We start from the raw sequence: 21,351 nt of genomic DNA on the forward strand, positions 1-21,351 counted from the left end.
TTTGTTATATCAGGTCCAGAGTCAGCGCAGCGTCTAGCAGGACATTCCCAGCACTTCATGCTTCCCTCTGCTGACAGCTTTATGGAGACGCTGATTTCATTTTCCAGCAGGACTCGGCACCTGCCCACCCTGCCAAAAGTACCAACACCTGGTGTAATAACCTCAGTATCACTGCTCCTGATTGGCCAGCAAACTCTCCCGACCTAAACCCTATAGAGAATCTGTAGGGTATTGTCAAGAGGAAGATGAGACCCCAGACCCAACAATGCAGATGAGCTGAAGGCCGATATCATACAACCTGTACTTCCATAACACCTCAGCAGTGCCACAGGCTGATCGCTGCAATGCCACGCCGCATTAATAAACCCTCAGCAGTGCCACTGGCTGATCGCTGCAATGCCACGCCACATTAATAACACCTCAGCAGTGCCACAGGCTGATCGCCTCTATGCCACGCCGCATTGATAACACCTCAGCAGTGCCACAGGCTGAGCGCCTCCATGCCACGCCGCATTGATAACCCCTCAGCAGTGCCACAGGCTGATCGCCCCCATGCCACACCGCATTAATAACCCCTCAGCAGTGCCACAGGCTGCCTCCATGCCACGCCGCATTGATAACACCTCAGCAGTGCCACAGGCTGATCGCTGCAATGCCACGCCGCATTAATAAACCCTCAGCAGTGCCACTGGCTGATCGCTGCAATGCCACGCCACATTAATAACACCTCAACAGTGCCACAGGCTGATCGCCTCTATGCCACGCCGCATTGATAACACCTCAGCAGTGCCACAGGCTGAGCGCCTCCATGCCACGCCGCATTGATAACCCCTCAGCAGTGCCACAGGCTGATCGCCCCCATGCCACACCGCATTAATAACCCCTCAGCAGTGCCACAGGCTGCCTCCATGCCACGCCGCATTGATAACACCTCAGCAGTGCCACAGCCTGATCGCCTCCATGCCACGTTGCATTGATAACACCTCAGCAGTGCCACAGGCTGATCGCCTCCATGCCACGCCACATTGGTAACACCTCAGCAGTGCCACAGGCTGATCACCTCCATGCCACGCCGCATTAATAACGCCTCAGCAGTGCCACAGGCTGATCGCCTCCATGCCACGCCGCAGTGATGCAGTAATTCATGCAGAGAGCAGATACTGGACAGACTTTTCAGTAGGACATTTGGGTATTAAAAATCATTTTTGATATTGGGCTTATATAATATTCTGATTTTCTGAGACACAAAATTTTGGGTTTTCAGTAACTGGTCCCATAATCATGAACATTACAAGAAGAAACTGCTGGAAATAGATCCCTCTGTGTGTGATGAATCTATAGAATATATGAGATCCCTCTGTGTGTGATGAATATATAGAATATATGAGATCCCTCTGTGTGTGATGAATCTATAGAATATATGAGATCCCTCTGTGTGTGATGAGTCTATAGAATATATGAGATCCCTCTGTGTGTGATGAATCTATAGAATACAAGACACTTTATGAATTACTGAAATAAATTTTTGATGATCTAGTTCATAGTATAACCATCTATTGGATTGTGTTACGGCTTTCTTAGAACGAGGGGGTCAGTGTTTTGTGTTGTGTTGACTATATTTAGTTTTTTTCCTTTTAAGATACAAATTTTACCAATACTGCTAGAGATTTCTGGTAATCACTGACCAATATATAACATGAATTATTATCACTGATTATTACACCCCCGATATGTACCATATATTATAATCACTGACTATTACACCCCTGATGTGTAACTGCATTATTATCACTGATTATTACACTCCATATAGGTAACATTGATAATTATACCCAGATCTGTAACATGGATTATGATCACTTATTATTACACCCCGATATGTAATATAGATTATTAGCACCGAGTGTTACACTTCCGATACATTACATGCATTTTTATCATGGTTTAATAACCCACCGGGTCATGCAGTGCCACTTACCAGTTGGATCCACACATTAGGTGCCTGTCGTTGCTCCCGGCTGTCTCTGATCCTCATCTCTCAGTTCTGTTACTAGAAGCTTCAGCTGGACAATGACAAACAGGTCAGGACCTCACTCGGCCTGTCCACTCAGCACAAGCTCACACCAATCCCAGAGGACTCTTACCTGACCGTGTTCAGTGTATACAGCTCTTAGGTCTGTATATTGTGTATGTCTGGTGTAGTACACAGAAATCTTCCTGATGTACTGATTATATATAATGTTCTGAAATCTATTTTGTAACAGACTATCACCACCAGGTGGCGCCTCACAGTACAGCGCCATCTTAAACTGCCTATCTGGTGGTCATTTATGGAAAAACTTCATGATATGTGTCTTGGCAGTAAAATATCTAGTAGCAAAACTAGCACTACAAGCGGTATGAAGCACTTGTGTTGTGTAGCAGACCGTTATGGGGGAGTTAGGTGGGAATCGGATGCTATAAAAACCTGCTAATCTGCCACCATGCTCCACATGATGGCGCTGAGAAACATCCCCACCAGAACGCAGCAATATCAGCATCACCGTGGACCCACCACTGTGCAGTCAGAACACTATAGAAGACATCCAACAGTTTGGAACTTTTCAACAATGCAGTCTTGAGGGCGCTAAATGACTGAAATGTTGTTGTAGTTCAGCAGTACTGAGAAATCTCACCCAATGCCTCCTATCTGAAGTGTTAGATAAAAAAAAGAATTAGTCTCCAAAGTAATTTTTTTCTTCTAAATTAAAGAGGCTGTCACCACATTATAAGTGGCCTATCTTGTACATGATGTGATCGGCGCTGTAATGTGGATAACAGTGGTCCTAGTAATAAAGAGGCTGTCACCACATTATAGGTGGCCTATATTGTACATGATGTGATCGGCGCTGTAATGTAGATAACAGTGGTCCTAGTAATAAAGAGGCTCCTTCACCACATTATAAGTGGCCTATATTGTACATGTGATCGGCGCTGTAATGTAGATAACAGTGGTCCTAGTAATAAAGAGGCTCTGTCACCACATTATAAGTGGCCTATATTGTACATGATGTGATCAGCGCTGTAATGTAGATAACAGTGGTCCTAGTAATAAAGAGGCTCTGTCACCACATTATAAGTGGCCTATATTGTACATGATGTGATCGGCGCTGTAATGTAGATTACAGCGGTATTTTTTATTTAGAAAAATGATCAGTTATGACCTATATTAGCTTTATGCTAATGAGTTTCTCAATGGACAACTGGGCGTGTTTTACTATATGACCAAGTGGGCGTGCTTTCCTATATGACCAAGTGGGCGTGTTTTCCTATATGACCAAGTGGGCGTTGTACAGATGAGTGTATGACGCTGACCAATCAGTGACCAATCAGCGTCAAACACTTCTCTCCATTCATTTAAACAGCCACATACACACACATTAATGTTAATCAAGTGTCCTGACAATGAATATACAATACCTCCTGTCAGGACAGGATGTGTATTCAGAATCCTGACCACTTCTTTGTGAGTTACAGCATAGCAGGCATAGTCTCGCGAGATTACGATGTAACCTGTCATTTACAGCGAGATCTCGCTGTGCTGTGCTGTAAATATCACACAGATGCTACAGAAGTGTCAGGATTCTGAATAGACATGACGTCCTAGCTGGAGGTAATATTATATTATATTCATTGTCAGGACACTGCAGTAATGTTATAGTTTGTTTATGTGGCTGCACATAGTGATATAACTATATCGCTATGTGCTGTATAAATGAATGGAGAGAAGTGTATGATGCTGATTGGTCACTGATTGGTCAGCATCATACACTTCTCTCCACAACGCCCACTTGGTCATATAGTAAAACACGCCCAGTTGTCCATTAAGAAACTCATTAGCATAAAGCTCAAATAGGCCATACCTCAGTCAAAATTGATAATTTTTCTAAATAAAATACACTGCTGTTATCTACATTACAGCGCCAATCACATCATGTACAAGATAGGCCACTTATAATGTGGTGACAGAGCCTCTTTATTACTAGGACCACTGTTATCTACATTACAGCACTGATCACATTATGTAGGAGACAGGACACTTATAATGTGGTGACAGCCTCTTTATTACTAGGACCACTGTTATCTACATTACAGCACTGATCACATTATGTAGGAGACAGGACACTTATAATCTGGTGAAAGCCTCTTTATTACTAGGACCACTGTTATCTACATTACAGCACTGATCACATTATGTAGGAGACAGGCCACTTATAATGTGGTGACAGCCTCTTTATTACTAGGACCACTGTTCTCTACATTACAGCGCCGATCACATTATGTAGGAGACAGGGCACTTATAATGTGGTGACAGCCTCTTTATTACTAGGACCACTGTTATCTACATTACAGCACTGATCACATTATGTAGGAGACAGGCCACTTATAATGTGGTGACAGCCTCTTTATTACTAGGACCACTGTTCTCTACATTACAGCGCCGATCACATTATGTAGGAGACAGGGCACTTATAATGTGGTGACAGCCTCTTTAAATCAATAATGCTAAGTTTCTGAATGTAGTATAAGGTGACTTAATTACTTTTTACTCATAAACACTGGCAGACTGTCGTCCATCGCCCTCATGGGCAATAGCGCCATCTAAAAGAATAGCCAAACCAAACAAATGAACAACGTAGCAGCTGATTTAATTGAACAGAAGAAGCGTCCCCAACACCAGGACAAGCTACAATTAACATCATGAAGATAAAGTTTCCGTTTAGATGAGGCCCCTCTGGCGTGTCTTTGTCTTCTGCTCATGTGGTTTTCTTTGTCACATGTATGAAGTAACAAGGTTCTTTCTCTTGGCCTAGGTTATAAGGCAGGAAATCTCCGTACACCATGTGCTCTGTGTGACCTCCGAAGGCCTCATCCAGCAGAGCAGTGAAAGACTCCAGGCGATGGGGATAGTAAGACAGGCGGAATTTGCTGTAGAAAGAAGAGGGAAGTTACTGAATAGATAAGCCTTAAAGTGGTGGCCGATCTCCTTCCCCTCCGGGTACCCATTCCAGTATATACACAGAATTACAGAATGCCGCCTTATGTTTTTGGTCACGCCTTTAGTTTTGAGTGCAGGTAGTCATGTTTAATATAAACAGAAAAGATTCCCTCAGCACACGCCAGCAATACTACACCGAGCCCAAGGGGCTTACTCCGAGCAACAAGTCACTAGTAAAATAGTCCAGCAAAAGAGAAAAGTTGCAGCACTCACCAGAAATTCCTTCACTTTATTTGGATCATTAAAAAGATACAAGGCCTGGAGGCGTGAAGCCCGAGCTCTGCACCACCGCTGCCACATTAGCCACACAGCACTTGTGGGGAAAAGATCCTCCCTGAAACCTCCCGCTGCCTCCTCTCACCAGTCGGGACACCCTCGACCTCCAAACACTTTGGATCACTATTTTCAGGCGGGTGATATCCTGCTGGACCGCAATTCAAGATGACCACCACGATCGCAGTAAGTGGTTCCCAATCCTACTATCGGCTCTCCAGTTCTCAACGACCTCTGCTCCACCAGGGACACTCAAATCAGCCCACCACCTACAGTAAATGGCTACAGGCAACCCTCCCTGGTCTCCGACCCGGACCATGCACCAAAGGAACGCACAGGACCCGTTCTCCCCTTATACAGCGGCCACGATCGCATGCAACTAAGACCACTGTCCATGAGGCAGCTCCACACTTATTTGCCACACGCCGGCTTTCCCCATTTGCCACCTCACTATCTCAATGGTCGTCCTTTGACAACATGTCTGAGGAGGAACCGCTCTCCCCAACTCCTTGAAGATGGAGGAACTATGTGAAAGCCTTGCCAACTAAATAGAACTTTCACGCCATTATAACAGAGGCGCTTGAGGCGATGGTCCGACAGGGTGAAAATGCTGGAGGAAGACCCGAATGTCACTGGGTCTCATCTGTCCCACACCAGAGCAGTGATCTCCTCACAAGCCGTGAACAGAAGGGAATTTAAGCACGATTTAGGAGACATTGATATTCGGTGGAGACGGAACAACATTTGGTTGCATGGTCGCCCTGAAGCCACAGCTGAGGAACATGTGAAGCCCATCCTGGAATCTATTTTCAACCAACTGTTGGGTGCTCCTGCGACCATCAGATTAAAACGGACTGCGCTGATCGGGCGCTAAAGCCTAAAGGCGCCTACAGCACTCCGAGAGATATTATATGAAACCTTCCAAATTATAATAATATAATAATCTTTATTTAAATAGCGCCAACATATTCCGCAGCACTTTAGAGGGAACATGAACAGACAATCAACAGCTTACAATCTATGAGGAGAGGAGTGAGGACGCTGATCACAAGAGCTTACAATCTATGAGGAGAGGAGTGAGGACGCTGATCACAAGAGCTTACAATCTATGAGGAGAGGAGGAGTGAGGACACTGATCACAAGAGCTTACAATCTATGAGGAGAGGAGTGAGGACGCTGATCACAAGAGCTTACAATCTATGAGGAGAGGAGTGAGGACGCTGATCAGAAGAGCTTACAATCTATGAGGAGAGGAAAGAGGAGTGAGGACGCTGATCACAAGAGCTTACAATCTATGAGGAGAGGAGTGAGGACGCTGATCACAAGAGCTTACAATCTATGAGGAGGAGAGGAGTGAGGACGCTGATCACAAGAGCTTACAATCTATGAGGAGAGGAGTGAGGAAGCTGATCACAAGAGCTTACAATCTATGAGGAGAGGAAAGAGGAGTGAGGACGCTGATCACAAGAGCTTACAATCTATGAGGAGAGGAGTGAGGACGCTGATCACAAGAGCTAACAATCTATGAGGAGAGGAGTGAGGACGCTGATCACAAGAGCTTACAATCTATGAGGAGGAGAGGAGTGAGGACGCTGATCACAAGAGCTTACAATCTATGAGGAGAGGAGTGAGGACGCTGATCACAAGAGCTAACAATCTATGAGGAGAGGAGTGAGGACGCTGATCACAAGAGCTTACAATCTATGAGGAGGAGAGGAGTGAGGACGCTGATCACAAGAGCTTACAATCTATGAGGAGGAGTGAGGACGCTGATCACAAGAGCTTACAATCTATGAGGAGAGGAGTGAGGACGCTGATCACAAGAGCTAACAATCTATGAGGAGAGGAGTGAGGACGCTGATCACAAGAGCTTACAATCTATGAGGAGGAGAGGAGTGAGGACGCTGATCACAAGAGCTTACAATCTATGAGGAGAGGAGTGAGGACGCTGATCACAAGAGCTTACAATCTATGAGGAGAGGAGTGAGGACGCTGATCACAAGAGCTTACAATCTATGAGGAGAGGAGTGAGGACACTGATCACAAGAGCTAACAATCTATGAGGAGAGGAGTGAGGACGCTGATCACAAGAGCTTACAATCTATGAGGAGGAGAGGAGTGAGGACGCTGATCACAAGAGCTTACAATCTATGAGGAGGAGGAGTGAGGACGCTGATCACAAGAGCTTACAATCTATGAGGAGAGGAGTGAGGACACTGATCACAAGAGCTAACAATCTATGAGGAGAGGAGTGAGGACGCTGATCACAAGAGCTTACAATCTATGAGGAGGAGAGGAGTGAGGACGCTGATCACAAGAGTTTACAATCTATGAGGAGAGGAGTGAGGACGCTGATCACAAGAGCTTACAATCTATGAGGAGAGGAGTGAGGACGCTGATCACAAGAGATTACAATCTATGAGGAGTGAGGACACTGATCACAAGAGCTTACAATCTATGAGGAGAGGAGTGAGGACGCTGATCACAAGAGCTAACAATCTATGAGGAGAGGAGTGAGGACACTGATCACAAGAGCTTACAATCTATGAGGAGGAGAGGAGTGAGGACGCTGATCACAAGAGCTTACAATCTATGAGGAGGAGAGGAGTGAGGACGCTGATCACAAGAGCTTACAATCTATGAGGAGGAGAGGAGTGAGGACGCTGATCACAAGAGCTTACAATCTATGAGGAGGAGAGGAGTGAGGACGCTGATCACAAGAGCTTACAATCAATGAGGAGTGAGGACGCTGATCACAAGAGCTTACAATCTATGAGGAGGAGAGGAGGAGTGAGGATGCTGATCACAAGAGCTTACAATCTATGAGGAGAGGAGTGAGGACGCTGATCACAAGAGCTAACAATCTATGAGGAGAGGAGTGAGGACGCTGATCACAAGAGCTTACAATCTATGAGGAGGAGAGGAGTGAGGACGCTGATCACAAGAGCTTACAATCTATGAGGAGGAGAGGAGTGAGGACGCTGATCACAAGAGCTTACAATCTATGAGGAGAGGAGTGAGGACGCTGATCACAAGAGCTAACAATCTATGAGGAGAGGAGTGAGGACGCTGATCACAAGAGCTTACAATCTATGAGGAGGAGAGGAGTGAGGACGCTGATCACAAGAGCTTACAATCTATGAGGAGAGGAGTGAGGACGCTGATCACAAGAGCTAACAATCTATGAGGAGAGGAGTGAGGACGCTGATCACAAGAGCTTACAATCTATGAGGAGGAGAGGAGTGAGGACGCTGATCACAAGAGCTTACAATCTATGAGGAGAGGAGTGAGGACGCTGATCACAAGAGCTTACAATCTATGAGGAGAGGAGTGAGGACGCTGATCACAAGAGCTAACAATCTATGAGGAGAGGAGTGAGGACGCTGATCACAAGAGCTTACAATCTATGAGGAGGAGAGGAGTGAGGACGCTGATCACAAGAGCTTACAATCTATGAGGAGGAGAGGAGTGAGGACGCTGATCACAAGAGCTTACAATCTATGAGGAGAGGAGTGAGGACACTGATCACAAGAGCGAACAATCTATGAGGAGAGGAGTGAGGACGCTGATCACAAGAGCTTACAATCTATGAGGAGGAGAGGAGTGAGGACGCTGATCACAAGAGCTTACAATCTATGAGGAGGAGAGGAGTGAGGACGCTGATCACAAGAGCTTACAATCTATGAGGAGAGGAGTGAGGACGCTGATCACAAGAGCTTACAATCTATGAGGAGAGGAGTGAGGACACTGATCACAAGAGCTAACAATCTATGAGGAGAGGAGTGAGGACGCTGATCACAAGAGCTTACAATCTATGAGGAGGAGAGGAGTGAGGACGCTGATCACAAGAGCTTACAATCTATGAGGAGGAGGAGTGAGGACGCTGATCACAAGAGCTTACAATCTATGAGGAGAGGAGTGAGGACGCTGATCACAAGAGCTTACAATCTATGAGGAGAGGAGTGAGGACGCTGATCACAAGAGATTACAATCTATGAGGAGTGAGGACACTGATCACAAGAGCTTACAATCTATGAGGAGAGGAGTGAGGACGCTGATCACAAGAGCTAACAATCTATGAGGAGAGGAGTGAGGACACTGATCACAAGAGCTTACAATCTATGAGGAGGAGAGGAGTGAGGACGCTGATCACAAGAGCTTACAATCTATGAGGAGGAGGAGTGAGGACGCTGATCACAAGAGCTTACAATCAATGAGGAGTGAGGACGCTGATCACAAGAGCTTACAATCTATGAGGAGGAGAGGAGTGAGGACGCTGATCACCAGAGCTTACAATCTATGAGGAGGAGAGGAGTGAGGACGCTGATCACAAGAGCTTACAATCTATGAGGAGAGGAGTGAGGATGCTGATCACAAGAGCTTACAATCTATGAGGAGAGGAGGAGTGAGGACGCTGATCACAAGAGCTTACAATCTATGAGGCGAGGAGGAGTGAGGACGCTGATCACAAGAGCTTACAATCTATGAGGAGAGGAGGAGTGAGGACGCTGATCACAAGAGCTTACAATCTATAAGGAGAGGAGGAGTGAGGACGCTGATCACAAGAGCTTACAATCTATGAGGAGAGGAGGAGTGAGGACGCTGATCACAAGAGCTTACAATCTATGAGGAGAGGAGGAGTGAGGACGCTGATCACAAGAGCTTACAATCTATGAGGAGGAGAGGAGTGAGGACGCTGATCACAAGAGCTTACAATCAATGAGGAGTGAGGACGCTGATCACAACAGCTTACAATCTATGAGGAGAGGAGTGAGGACGCTAATCACAAGAGCTTACAATCTATGAGGAGAGGAGGAGTGAGGACGCTGATCACAAGAGCTTACAATCTATGAGGCGAGGAGGAGTGAGGACGCTGATCACAAGAGCTTACAATCTATGAGGAGAGGAGGAGTGAGGACGCTGATCACAAGAGCTTACAATCTATGAGGAGAGGAGGAGTGAGGACGCTGATCACAAGAGCTTACAATCTATGAGGAGAGGAGGAGTGAGGACACTGATCACAAGAGCTTACAATCTATAAGGAGGAGAGGAGTGAGGACGCTGATCACCAGAGCTTACAATCTATGAGGAGGAGAGGAGTGAGGACGCTGATCACCAGAGCTTACAATCTATGAGGAGGAGAGGAGTGAGGACACTGATCACAAGAGCTTACAATCTATGAGGAGAGGAGGAGTGAGGACGCTGATCACAAGAGCTTACAATCTATGAGGAGAGGAGGAGTGAGGACACTGATCACAAGAGCTTACAATCTATGAGAAGAGCAGGAGTGAGGACGCTGATCACAGAAGCTTACAATCTATGAGGAGGAGAGGAGTGAGGACGCTGATCACAAGAGCTTACAATCTATGAGGAGAGGAGTGAGGACGCTGATCACAAGAGCTTACAATCTATGAGGAGAGGAGTGAGGACGCTGATCACAAGAGCTTACAATCTATGAGGAGGAGGAGTGAGGACGCTGATCACAAGAGCTTACAATCTATGAGGAGAGGAGTGAGGACGCTGATCACAAGAGCTTACAATCTATGAGGAGAGGAGTGAGGACGCTGATCACAAGAGCTAACAATCTATGAGGAGAGGAGTGAGGACACTGATCACAAGAGCTTACAATCTATGAGGAGGAGAGGAGGACGCTGATCACAAGAGCTTACAATCTATGAGGAGGAGGAGTGAGGACGCTGATCACAAGAGCTTACAATCTATGAGGAGGAGGAGTGAGGACGCTGATCACAAGAGCTTACAATCTATGAGGAGAGGAGGAGTGAGGACGCTGATCACAAGAGCTTACAATCTATAAGGAGGAGAGGAGTGAGGACGCTGATCACCAGAGCTTACAATCTATGAGGAGGAGAGGAGTGAGGACGCTGATCACAAGAGCTTACAATCAATGAGGAGTGAGGACGCTGATCACAAGAGCTTACAATCTATGAGGAGGAGAGGAGGAGTGAGGACGCTGATCACAAGAGCTTACAATCTATGAGGCGAGGAGGAGTGAGGACGCTGATCACAAGAGCTTACAATCTATGAGGAGAGGAGGAGTGAGGACGCTGATCACAAGAGCTTACAATCTATGAGGAGAGGAGGAGTGAGGACGCTGATCACAAGAGCTTACAATCTATAAGGAGGAGAGGAGTGAGGACGCTGATCACCAGAGCTTACAATCTATGAGGAGGAGAGGAGTGAGGACGCTGATCACCAGAGCTTACAATCTATGAGGAGGAGAGGAGTGAGGACACTGATCACAAGAGCTTACAATCTATGAGGAGAGGAGGAGTGAGGACACTGATCACAAGAGCTTACAATCTATGAGAAGAGCAGGAGTGAGGACGCTGATCACAAGAGCTTACAATCTATGAGGAGAGGAGGAGTGAGGACGCTGATCACAAGAGCTTACAATCTATGAGGAGAGGAGGAGTGAGGACGCTGATCACAAGAGCTTACAATCTATAAGGAGGAGAGGAGTGAGGACGCTGATCACCAGAGCTTACAATCTATGAGGAGGAGAGGAGTGAGGACGCTGATCACCAGAGCTTACAATCTATGAGGAGGAGAGGAGTGAGGACGCTGATCACAGAAGCTTACAATCTATGAGGAGAGGAGTGAGGACGCTGATCCCAAGAGCTTACAATCTATGAGAAGAGCAGGAGTGAGGACGCTGATCACAGAAGCTTACAATCTATGAGGATAGGAGGAGTGAGGACACTGATGACAAGAGCTTACAATCTATGAGGAGAGGAGTGAGGACACTGATCACAAGAGCTTACAATCTATGAGAAGAGCAGGAGTGAGGACGCTGATCACAGAAGCTTACAATCTATGAGGAGAGGAGGAGTGAGGACGCTGATCACAAGAGCTTACAATCTATGAGGAGAGGAGTGAGGACGCTGATCCCAAGAGCTTACAATCTATGAGGAAAAGAGGAGAGAGGACGCTGATCACAAGAGCTTACAATCTATGAGGAGAGGAGGAGTGAGGACGCTGATCACAAGAGCTTACAATCTATGAGGAGAGGAAGAGTGAGGACGCTGATCACAAGAGCTTACAATCTATGAGGAGAGGAGTGAGGACGCTGATCACAAGAACTTACAATCTATGAGGAGAGGAGTGAGGACGCTGATCACAAGAACTTACAATCTATGAGGAGAGGAGTGAGGACGCTGATCACAAGAGCTTACAATCTATGAGGAGAGGAGGAGTGAGGACGCTGATCACAAGAGCTTACAATCTATGAGGAGAGGAGCGAGGACGCTGATCACAAGAGCTTACAATCTATGAGGAGAGGAGTGAGGACGCTGATCCCAAGAGCTTACAATCTATGAGGAGAGGAGTGAGGACGCTGATCACCAGAGCTTACAATCTATGAGGAGGAGAGGAGTGAGGACGCTGATCACAAGAGCTTACAATCTATGAGGAGAGGAGTGAGGACGCTGATCACAAGAGCTTACAATCTATGAGGAGAGGAGTGAGGATGCGGTTCACAAGAGCTTACAATCTATGAGGAGAGGAGTGAGGACGCTGATCACAAGAGCTTACAATCTATGAGGAGAGTAGTGAGGACGCTGATCACAAGAGCTTATAATCTATGAGGAGGAGAGGAGTGAGGACGCTGATCACAAGAGCTTACAATCTATGAGGAGAGGAGTGAGGACGCTGATCACAAGAGCTTACAATCTATGAGGAGAAGAGGAGGGAGGACGCTGATCACGAGAGCTTACAATCTATGAGGAGGAGAGGAGGGAGGACGCTGATCACAAAAGCTTACAATCTATGAGGGGAGGAGTGAGGACGCTGATCACAAGAGCTTACAATCTATGAGGAGAGGAGGAGTGAGGACGCTGATCACAAGAGCTTACAATCTATGAGGAGGAGAGGAGTGGGGACGCTGATCACAAGAGCTTACAATCTATGAGGAGAAGAGGAGTGATGACACTGATCACAAGAGCTTACAATCTATGAGGAGAGGAGGAGTGAGGACGCTGATCACAAGAGCTTACAATCTATGAGGAGAAGAGGAGTGAGGACGCTGATCACAAGAGCTTACAATCTATGAGGAGAGGAAGAGTGAGGACGCAGATCACAAGAGCTTACAATCTATGAGGAGAGGAGGAGTGAGGACGCGGATCACAAGAGCTTACAATCTATGAGGAGGAGAGGAGTGAGGACACTGATCACAAGAGCTTACAATCTATGAGGAGAGGAGAGGAGGAGTGAGGATGCGGATCACAGGAGCTTACAATCTATGAGGAGAGGAGTGAGGACGCTGATCACAAGAGCTTACAATCTATGAGGAGAGGAGGAGTGAGGACGCTGATCACAAGAGCTTACAATCTATGAGAAGAGGAGTGAGGACGCTGATCACAAGAGTTTACAATCTATGAGGAGAGGAGAGAGGACGCTGATCACAAGAGCTTACAATCTATGAGGAGAGGAGGAGTGAGGACGCTGATCACAAGAGCTTACAATCTATGAGGAGAGGAGGAGTGAGGACGCTGATCACAAGAGCTTACAATCTATGAGGAGGAGAGGAGTGAGGACGCTGATCACAAGAGCTTACAATCTATGAGGAGAGGAGGAGTGAGGACGCTGATCACAAGAGCTTACAATCTATGAGGAGGAGAGGAGTGAGGACGCTGATCACAAGAGCTTACAATCTATGAGGAGAGGAGTGAGGACGCTGATCACAAGAGCTTACAATCTATGAGGAGAGGAGTGAGGACGCTGATCACAAGAGCTTACAATCTATGAGGAAATAAGGGAGACACAGTGTAACAGTGTCTGTTCTGTACATCGCTCCGCCATCTTTTATACACATGGGTGGTAACATAAAGCTGCAGGAGCCGGTCACCCGTCAGTATCCGTGTATGACGGATATGAAGTGTATTAGGGTGCAGGGAGTGTGGGGGATGCTGCCGAATGAAAGGGGGGCAGGGAAAGGAGTTAGATTAGGGAATTTCATAGGCCAGTCTAAAAAGATGTGTTTTAAGGGCACGTTTAAAAGTGTGGATGTTGGGAATTGATCTGATAGTCTGGGGCAGCACGAGAAAAATCTTGGGGACAGGAGTGGGAGGTTCGAATTACTGAGGATTTTAATCTAAGGTCGTTGGCAGAACGTAGAGCCCGAGTGGTAGACAGAGATGAGGGAGGAGATGTGGGGAGGTGCGGCATGGGGGAGAGCAGGGGTGTAACTAGGAAAGACTGGGCCCCCCCTCCCCTAGGTGGCACGCACAGTCTACCTTGTAAATAGTGCCCCCCTGTAAATTCTGCCACACAGCCCCCTTGTAGATAGTGCCAAACAGCCCCCTCTGTAGATAGCGCCATACAGCCCCCCCTGTAGTGAGCACCATATAGCCCCCCTGTAGTGCCACACAGAACCCCTTTAGATAGTGTAACAACCCCCTTGTAGACAGTGCCTCTCTCCCCCCTCGTAGATAGTGCCATAGTCTTCTGTAGATCGCGCCATACAGCCCCCCTTTAGAGTACAATACAGCACCCCTGTAGATAGTACCCCCCACCTCACCTATAGATACTTCCATACAGCCCCCCCTGTAGATAGTGTCAGAGCCCCCCTGTAGATAGTGCCACATAGCCCCTCTGTAGATAGTGTCACAGAGCCCCCCTGTAGATAGTGCCATACAGCCCCTCTGTAGATCATTTCACACAGCCTCCTGTAGATAGCGGCACACAGCCCCCCCTGTAAATCGTGTCATACAGCCCCATGTAGATTGTGCCACACAGCCCTCTCTGTAGATAGTGCCACACAGCCCACACTGTAGATAGTGCCACACAGCCCCCTCTGTAGATCGCACCATACAGCAGCCCCCGCCTGTAGATAGCACCCCCCAAACAAATAAAACAAAAAACACACTCACCTAGGCCCCATTCCCAAGACGAATGGAGATTCTATACAGCTTCCACAATGCGACCGCATCCTTGCGTAGGTCAGTGTGATTCACTGACAACATCACGTCGGCCTGCGCAGGGATCCAGTCACTGTGCATGATAGGCTGCAGGCCGATCGGCCTGTAGCCTAGTTAATAAAGGGGTATTCCGTTTACATGTTACCCCCTATCCGTAGGGTAGGGGGTAACTTGATGATTGGTGGGTGTCCGACAGCTGGGACCCCCACCATTTACAAGAACGGGGGTCCCAAACCACTCGTTTCAACCGAGCGGCAGTTCGCTCACGCGCACTGCCGCACCATACCGAGTGCAGTGTTTGGCTATTTCCGGCGCTGCCACAGAAAATTAGTGGAGCTGTAGTGTGCGACCTGCCGCTTGGTTGAAACGAGGGGTTACGGGACCGACGGATAGGGGGTATCTTGTTGTAACTGGCAGAGTGGGGAGACACCTCCCTGCTCTGCCATAGTGTACAATAATATCTGCGCCCTAAGGACGCAGGTACTATTGAATGTGGCGTTGCTACCGCTGTGGACAAAATGGGGCCCCTAATACCACGGGCCCCGTAGCAGCCACTATGGCTGCTACAGCGGTAGTTACGCCACTGGGGGAGAGTTTTGTGGGTGAGAGTAATAAGTTTGAATTTAATTCTGAAGGGGATGGATGGGTAACCAGTGTAGTCACTGGCACAGGGTAGAGGCGTTGGCGTAGTGACTGGCACAGGGTAGAGGTGTTGGCGTAGTGACTGGCACAGGGTAGAGGCGTTGGCGTAGTGACTGGCACAGGGTAGAGGCGTTGGTGTAGTGACTGGCACAGGGTAGAGGCATTGGCGTAGTGACTGGCACAGGGTAGAGGCGTTGGCGTAGTGACTGGCACAGGGTAGAGGTGTTGGCGTAGTGACTGGCACAGGGTAGAGGTGTTGGTGTAGTGACTGGCACAGGGTAGAGGTGTTGGTGTAGTGACTGGCACAGGGTAGAGGCGTTGGTGTAGTGACTGGCACAGGGTAGAGGCATTGGCGTAGTGACTGGCACAGGGTAGAGGCGTTGGTGTAGTGACTGGCACAGGGTAGAGGCGTTGGTGTAGTGATGGTAGTGATAGAGACAGCGTGCGTGCTGCCTAGAAGTGATGGTAGTGATAGAGACAGCGGGGCGTGCTACCCAGGAGTGATGGTAGTGATAGAGACAGCGGATGTGCTGCCTAGAAGTGATGGTAGTGATAGAGACACCGGGCGTGCTGCCCAGGAGTTATGGCAGTGATAGAGACATCGGGCATGCTGCCCAGGATTTATGGCAGTGATAGAGACAACGGGCATGCTGCCCAGGAGTGATGGTAGTGATAGAGACATCGGGCATGCTGCCCAGGAGTTATGGCAGTGATAGAGACAGCGGGCGTGCTGCCCAGCAGTGATGGTGTCAGGGAGAGAAGAATGTACAGGAAAACTTATAGCTGAGGAGCCAATGGGACTTAAGCAAGTCCCACATCTCTAGGGAGGGGCATGTGTCTTTTTCTGTGTTTCTTTGTTCTGAATAAAGTTTCAGTCTTCCTCCTGGCTGAGGGAGGGGATGTCTACCAACATTACTCTGTGTGGTGTACTTCTTTCCAGGCATGCCTTCAGCTTTCAATTTACAGAGGTGGTTATTCGGTGTGAAATACGGACCTGACATTTGGCGCCCGAACGTGGGGCCTCACTCAAGGAAATATCAAAATCCGGACAATCGACAATCACAGGGTGAAACAGAGGACTCAAAGTTGCCCACTGAAGGAATTTGATCACCTCCATACTAAGCCCGGTAAGTCAGTTGATTTGATAAATCTTCGACTTATCTGTGTTAGTGGACAGTCTTGTGGCGATCTGTAGAACCCTTTTGTTGATTTCCTGGATTATCTCAGGCGACAGAGGCGATATTTTCTGCTGTGAGGTCGAAAACCTGTGAGACCTTAGTTGCGCCCGACTAACCATCCTCTGGGTAATTAGGGACTAGATAAAGATTATATAACAGACCGGAGAGCTATAGACTGCGAGATTTTAATATTTCCAGCGAGGCCGGAGAGTCTAGCTAAAGATTAAATAACAGACCGGAGAGCTATAGACCTGTGAGATTTTAATATTTCCAGCAAGGCCGGAGAGTCTAGAAAAAGATTGTTATATCCTAGCGAGATGTAATAATAAATACATTGCAGACTAGGAATTGTAATATTTCGGCGGACCGGAGGCTGTAGACTGAGGAATTGTAATATTTCCGGCGAGGCCTGGGAGTCGTTGACCGAAAATTGTTATATAAATTACATGTATAATATAGACTGTTAGGCATATGATTTAGTGAAGCGAAGAGAAGGGAAGCAGTATGTGAGTAAAATGAAGAAATTGATGGAAGTGTGTGGAATCCATAGAGGAGGGCGGCTGCAAGCCGGAGATTGGGCAAAAGGTATTCTGGAGAACAAAGGGAAGTTGGAAGGTAGTAAGTTGATGGAAAGTGCTTTAGAGGGATTTGCAGAAGAGGAAGTTAGGAATAAGAAAGGTATTATATTATGTTATGTTATATGTATTAGAAAACAAAAGAACAGCCCCCACCTTATAATGGCTCTGTAAGGAGCAGCCCACACCTTATAATGGCGTCTGTACCTCATGTCGAGTGTGTTGTTTCCAATGGGAGAGGCTGCCCCCTCCCCCCCCCCCCGCCCCTGATGTGGCCACGCCCGGCCCAACCAAATCAGTATGAAATAATCGCCTTGTTCATTTTGTCATTTGTAAATACATTCTGCAGTGTCTTTTCTATTTACAGAGGTTCCATTCTAGTGTGCGGGACGCTGTTCACTGATGAAACAACACGTCATCATAATATAGAGATGGTGGCCGACAGATTGGACTGTTACAGATTATGTGTTTGATGATTTGAACGTAGATAATTCCCATACAATGGTGTGATGAATGATTGCAGATACGTATGTTGTTTTGCCGGCATTGAAAGTGTTAAGATTGTGAGACTAGAAGCTGTGCGAGGTGAGTGTGTGACCCCCCCCCCCCTCCCCTGTAGTATGCTGTGTTTGGGAGGAGGAGGGCGGCTGACTGGGTGCAGTCTGCAGGGCTGATGAGACAAAGGGATTTCAATATGCACTGCTTTTAGAGATATATATATATATATCAGTGATGTCTACAAACCTAAATACATTTCTTCTCTTTGCGCATGCGCTGTTGTTTATAAAAGTTCCGATATTTATGTGTTATGATGTGATCAGATTTCATGTGTTTTGATGTTAATTCAGATGTATTAAACTACAGATACTGTGAGACACGGGGTTTTGAAAATGTATGTGCCCCCACCTTTCCCTATTTTTATATACAGTTTATTGGTTTGCAGTAATTAATGTTATCAGATATAATATTTTCTGTTTTATTGAATAACTAACTACAATTGTTTTGTTTTTGATTTCACACATGAGTTATGTCATTGTAAAGATAACATGTATTTTCGTCAGGAAAAGGTCATTTTTGTTTCAGGCTGTTATACATTACAGGGGGTTCAACTAGTGCCCGACTTTGTTATGTTGAGATGTAGTTTTGAACTCTGCTACATTACTTTCGCAGAGTCCACAAAGGGGGGAATGGTGAAGGAACTGATCAGGTACAATTTTGGCTTATTTTGAATTAATTAATTTGGTTTCAGGAGATCTACAAAATGTGTATGAGACCCCAATGAGTAATCCAGATTAAATGTGTATGAGAGTAACCTACATTTTGAGGTTTTTTTGTGTAGATGGTTCCAGATCCTTCCAGAACGGTAAATATGGCACTGGGTAAGCTGTGCTGTAGTCTCCACCCAATATGAGGTATTGTGTAAAAGACCATGCCCCTCCAGCAAAGTTACACAGGAGGTGACGTCACTCACAGATGGGTCTTTACAGATTTAGATGGGGGAGAAGGCAAAACAAAAAAAATTTGTCTGGGCATTGTTAATTTGATGTAAAGTTTTTAGGAATTTTTTATTTTTTATTTGTTTTTGTATTAATCAAGTATTTGCAGAATCTGATAAAAGTGAGATTCTCAAAGTGTTCTGGATCAGATGAGTGTGGAGAAGTGCATAACATTTGGTTTTATTTTAGAGGATGAAGACGCCACCCCTTTGAAATGTTCTATCTATATGTGACGTGGGTTTTTAATGTAAATTTGTAATGTAGAAATACTTGATCATATACAGTATGTACAAGACAGGATACGAGGCACCAGGTAAATTACCCAGAAACAACTCTCACCTTCTTGTTCATCTCAAGGAGCGGAGCTGGAGGTGCTCGCTGAGGCTGTAACCTGGCAGAATGTAAGACGGCCGACATTTACACTGACTCTAGGTACGCTTTTGGCATCGCCCTCAATTATGGGCCCATTGGTAGTAGGAACTTTATTGGATCATCGGGTAAGCCAATTGAGAGAGCAAGAGAAGACAGAACTGACAAGAGTATGTGTAGCCAGGTGTCAGTAAATTGGCTTGTCCCTGGATACAATAATGCCACCGCTTGGTTTGTAGCAGAGTGCATGATGTGCGCACTGCATGACATAGGTAAAACAGCAAAGGTACCTGTGAAAAGTGCAGCCCGGCCAGATTATCCGTCCCAGACACTGCAGAACATACAACTACCTGAGGTAGAAGTGTATGACAATGTGCTCGTGTGTGTAGATCTGTTCTCAGGGGGGCCTGAAGCCCGGCCGGTATCTTCCCCACTGCAGACGTTGTGTGTAGTGACAGGGGAACAGTGCTTATCCCAAGTATTGACCTGGTGTTTGTACAATGATAAGATGTCAGCAGTTCTCTAGACGTTGTCCCAAGGTTAGTTTGTTTAATAACTGTATTTAAAGGAACAGTGTCATCACAAATAATTTTTTTATATGTTAAAGATGTTAGTGCTTTATTAAAAACGTTTATATTCATTTGTGTGTGTGTGTTTTACTTGTTCTTATTTTTACACTTTTTCTTGCGCCGCTCCCACACAGTCCAATTCGAAATTGGCGCCGTCCGGCGCCATTTTCCTGTGGACCGGAAGTCGCGGCCGGACAGTAATATTACTACTTCCGGTCGCGGCTTCCGGATTTGTGCACTTGGACCAGCGGCAGCAAACGGAGCGGACGGGCCGGAGGGAGCCACGGCGGCAGGAGCAGGTAAGAGATTTCAATGTATGTTCGTGTTTGTGTGTGTTTACTACTGTATGTAAACCTACTACACTGTGTGTTAGCTCAAAAAATGGCGACACACAGTGTAGGAGGTTACACCGTTCAAACCCCTCGTTTATCCCGGCACTAGCCAGGATAAAGGAGGGGGGGATGCTGAGAGCTCACTAGAGCGAGGGCTTTTAACCCAATGTTGCAATGCTGCAATTTTGGGAATAGCTCCATCTAGTGACCAAAAATGGGTAGTATTATAAATTAGAATTAATTTATAATATTTCCTGACTCGTGAAAAAAATAAAAACAATTTGAACAATGTTTAATCACCCACACACTAAATGTTTAATTTTTTTAAAAAAAACATGTTTTTCTGGCAACACATTCCCTTTAAGAAGGGTTGTGGGAATATTAAATACTGAGGTTAAGTTTTATGTAAAGTTCTAGACCAGCCTCAGCATTGGACTATTGGAGGCGTCAGATAAAAGGTACAGAAGCGGAATATTCCCATTCGAAAACATTTTTATTTGTTTATTTTTATTTTTGTTGTGAAAGGGAAATTTTAGAGCAGAGAATTCTGTGCAGTGTATATGTGTATGTGTAGATATATATAAAGAAGAAGAATCAGTTTGTAGGTATCAGTTTTAGTCACTGACTAGTGTGAACGTTTAAAATAAATCTGTCATTGTTAATGTTTTTCTTCAAGTTAATTATCTGATTAAGATCAACTACTGATTAGGCTATGAAAAGATTGTTCTCCACAGGAAGAGTCCAACTGGGAGCGGAAGGCGTGAGAACCAGATTCTGACAGAATGTGGACGGATAAAGGAAGGTAAACTGGTAGCGCCCAATGCATTCTTGATAGCACTTGTATTGATAGTGTATGACCTCACATATGCCCCAAGACTGCAAGGATCGACATGGTAAGATCTAATTGGTATGTCCCAGGCTTTACATCTGTTGCTGCTAAATTC

At 46.3% G+C, this 21,351-nt stretch overlaps 1 protein-coding gene across 1 annotated transcript in view; it reads right to left on the minus strand.

Moving 5' to 3' along the window:
• Positions 1 to 4,667: 4,667 nt before the first annotated feature.
• Positions 4,668 to 21,351, minus strand: part of GNMT (glycine N-methyltransferase) — a 61,502-nt gene continuing 44,818 nt past the window's right edge. The window contains exon 6 of the mRNA XM_075863537.1: positions 4,668 to 4,968. Within this exon, the coding sequence (XP_075719652.1) occupies positions 4,797 to 4,968 (172 nt within the window). The 3' untranslated portion in view covers positions 4,668 to 4,796. The remainder of the gene's footprint in view (positions 4,969 to 21,351) is intronic.

This window comes from Rhinoderma darwinii, chromosome 4, assembly GCF_050947455.1.
Source record: "Rhinoderma darwinii isolate aRhiDar2 chromosome 4, aRhiDar2.hap1, whole genome shotgun sequence".
Classification (NCBI taxonomy): domain Eukaryota; kingdom Metazoa; phylum Chordata; class Amphibia; order Anura; family Rhinodermatidae; genus Rhinoderma; species Rhinoderma darwinii.